We start from the raw sequence: 3,077 nt of genomic DNA on the forward strand, positions 1-3,077 counted from the left end.
TGTTCACAAATCTGAAAAAATCTGTGATAGTGAGCACTTCTCCTTTGCTGAGATAATCCATCCCACCTCACAGGTGAGGCATATCAAGATGATGATTCAACAGCATGATTATTGCACAGGTGTGCCTTAGGCTGGCCACAATAAAAGGCCACTCTGAAACATGCATTTTTGCTTTATTGGCTGTCGAATTAGCATCTTGATATGCCACACCTNGTTGGCCATGCCATCGGGAGCAACTCAGGGTTAAGTATCTTGCCCAAGGATACATCGACATGTTGACTGCATGGGCTGGGATCGAACCCACAACCTTCAGGTTGAAAGACGACCGCACTCCCTCACAGCCACAGTCACCCTGAAACTCACTATTAAGCTATGTAAAGCTGAGGGGAATGCAGATGCAGGTGATGAAGGACTGTCATTGTTTAGTTGTTTTAAAATATTGATTATAGCCTTTTTAAATTAGCATATTAACACATTTTCTTTTGGAAATCAGTACTGAAAGAAAACATATTGCTCTTCTGATACTGCTCCTGACTACAGCTGTTGCTCCTGTTAATGCTACTTCTGAATAAAAACAAAACTCAGGATTCAGGATTATTTTATTGCAGGTATCTAAAAATAGACTTAATTAAATGTTCTCCTTTTCCAAACTTTATCTCTCTTTAATCAGACACGGTGGAGTGCTACAACCTGAGGAAAAATGAGTGGACATTTGTGGCCAACATGGTGGAGCCTCACTATGGCCACGCTGGAACAGTTCACGGGAACCTCATGTACATCTCAGGTAAAGTTACCATGTTTAACATACGGAAGTGAAACCATGTTTTCAAAGTGCATAAAACCACAGCTTTAATACTTGTTCAAAATGTGTAAAAAAAGGCATAATGTATCATCATAAGCCAATGTGTGAATTCCTTAAAATAAATAAGTCAGTGTCTTCCTAAACTTCTCTCATGACCATTTCAGGAATGACTCATAGAGACATGTTCTGTTCTGTTACCTCTATGATTATATAATAGTTAAGTTTAGCAAAGACATCACTGTTAGGTAAAGATGACGCTCATGGTAGGAGTTACAAAAAAACCTGCTTGTGGTAAAAAGAAACCAACACTGACTGTTCACAGGGGGACGCAACTTAGAGCGTCTCCTGTGTCGACCACACGCTTCAAACACCCAGCATCTCACTTCACTTCCTTATTCAAGCTTTCTCACAGCTGCCTAACAAAATCATGCAACTTCTTCATATGTAAGATTGACAGCCTATATAGAGTTGTAACGAATAGCATCTCCTTTGAGAGAGACTTCACACTCCCCAAAGTGATACAATTGTTTAATAAATAACAACATCAAATTTCACACAAACAGAAGAGAACCATGTGGATGATCAAAAGCCTTAAAGAGTGCGTAATGCTGCAGGCCTGATGGGAATTGGATTTAAAATAGAAACCATAACTCCAGACTTGTTTGCCTTACTAATACCAAGCAACTGGAATCTTCCTTTGAACTGTCTGGCTATGTGCAAGACGAACCAAACAGGGACCCACTAACAGCTTTAAAGGCAGCCCTGGCATCAGGTTGGGAGACCATAGTACTAGAAAAAATATATATATTTTGATAAGATGTTTTTTTTTTACGAGGCTTGCATGACTAGCCTATTTGAAACCACTTCCTGTTTAGCCGCAAATCTCATGAGCTACTCTCAGCCAACCGCTGGGTTTCCTAGCAACTTTGGCCAGGAAACCAGTTTCTCACATTGAGAGCAGATAAATAAGTTTCACACAAAGGTCTGTCTCAATACCTGGCAACAAATGGAAACCCACGGCTCTCAGAAGCTATAAAGGGTAGGTCATGTTTACCAGAATACACGACATGCTGTGTGTGTGTCACATTCTTAAACTCATGCTCAGTATAAACGAAACAAAAGACACAATACTAAAGGGGTTAAAGTTTGTTTTACATGGTTTTCTGCTTGGGTATCTATTAGGAAGGGGGGGGTTCTTGACTGTTATTTCTAGAATTATTATTATTATTTACAACTATGTTGATAAAACACTCTTCTGTATCAAACCCATCGCAACAGTATTCAATGACTTGTGTGCTTCATTTATGCATATCTAATATTATTTAGATTTTTGAAGCTTTGCATATCTAATTTTGTATTAAAGTATGTCAGCTTTATTTATACATACATTTGAATTGTGGTTAAAGAAGAAGTATGCTGAATAATTGTGTTGTTCACTGCAACATCCTGCTCCTCTGTGCAATAACGGCAGTAACCACCTTGACCTCTAGAAGGAGTGAGCAAAACCATTACAGGACAATGTGGGAAGAAGCTCTTAACTAAAAAGATATAAGTACAACAAAAATGTAATAAAAAAACAGACATCATTCACATTGTGTGAAAGGAAGTGTGTTGTTTTTTTTAATCTACGGCCCCAGGAAAGTACCTGAACACATGTTGACTTAAAACTGTTTTTCATGGGTGCAAACTATAGTCTCATCATTTCCAGATTTAATAACTTCATAATTATTTGGTTCAATAAAAATATAAAGATTTTACATCGATCAAGTTTATAATTAGCTGAGTCCTAAATTGTGTTTCTCCCAAAAGTTTTCACTAACAGTCACACATGCTTCTAAGTGTAAACATTCTCATTATCCCATAACCATCCTTTCCTTTCTTGGGTCTTCAACATGGGGTCTGTGACCCCTAGAGGGTCCTCAGAGTTACTCCAGGAGGGACGGAAAAAGATTATCTGACAATGCTTTGAAAGTTAAAACAATTAAAGCATGGATAGGACACATTCAATTCACAAGTATCCAAAGTAAGCCGGATTTTGCCGATGTGTTTATGTGGATTAAAAAGTCGTAAATAATCTACAAAATGGATGAGACCGATCTGATCGGAGCAACTGTGAGAAATAATCCAACTGAAACCGGCATGGACAATGACTATGTTTTAAAAATGCGCTTATCCAGAAAAGCCCGGTTTGGACACTTTACGGGCAGAAGAAACATTTCTATTAAAGAAAGAATTACGGTACGTCCACACAGCAGCTTTGAAAAAATCTTGGAGC

The 3,077-nt window shown here is 38.3% G+C and overlaps 2 protein-coding genes across 2 annotated transcripts in view; one reads left to right on the top strand and one right to left on the bottom strand.

The window, feature by feature from the left end:
* The window catches only part of LOC104956927 (neurobeachin-like), a 118,613-nt gene that overhangs the window by 44,692 nt on the left and 70,844 nt on the right, over positions 1 to 3,077 (bottom strand). The window lies entirely within an intron of this gene.
* The window catches only part of LOC104956847 (kelch-like protein 9), a 4,218-nt gene continuing 1,787 nt past the window's right edge, over positions 647 to 3,077 (top strand). Inside the window, exon 1 of the mRNA XM_010784398.1 lies at positions 647 to 784. Within this exon, the coding sequence (XP_010782700.1) occupies positions 724 to 784 (61 nt within the window). The 5' untranslated portion in view covers positions 647 to 723. The remainder of the gene's footprint in view (positions 785 to 3,077) is intronic.

Source organism: Notothenia coriiceps, unplaced genomic scaffold, assembly GCF_000735185.1.
Source record: "Notothenia coriiceps isolate Sejong01 unplaced genomic scaffold, NC01 NC01_scaffold00026421, whole genome shotgun sequence".
Classification (NCBI taxonomy): domain Eukaryota; kingdom Metazoa; phylum Chordata; class Actinopteri; order Perciformes; family Nototheniidae; genus Notothenia; species Notothenia coriiceps.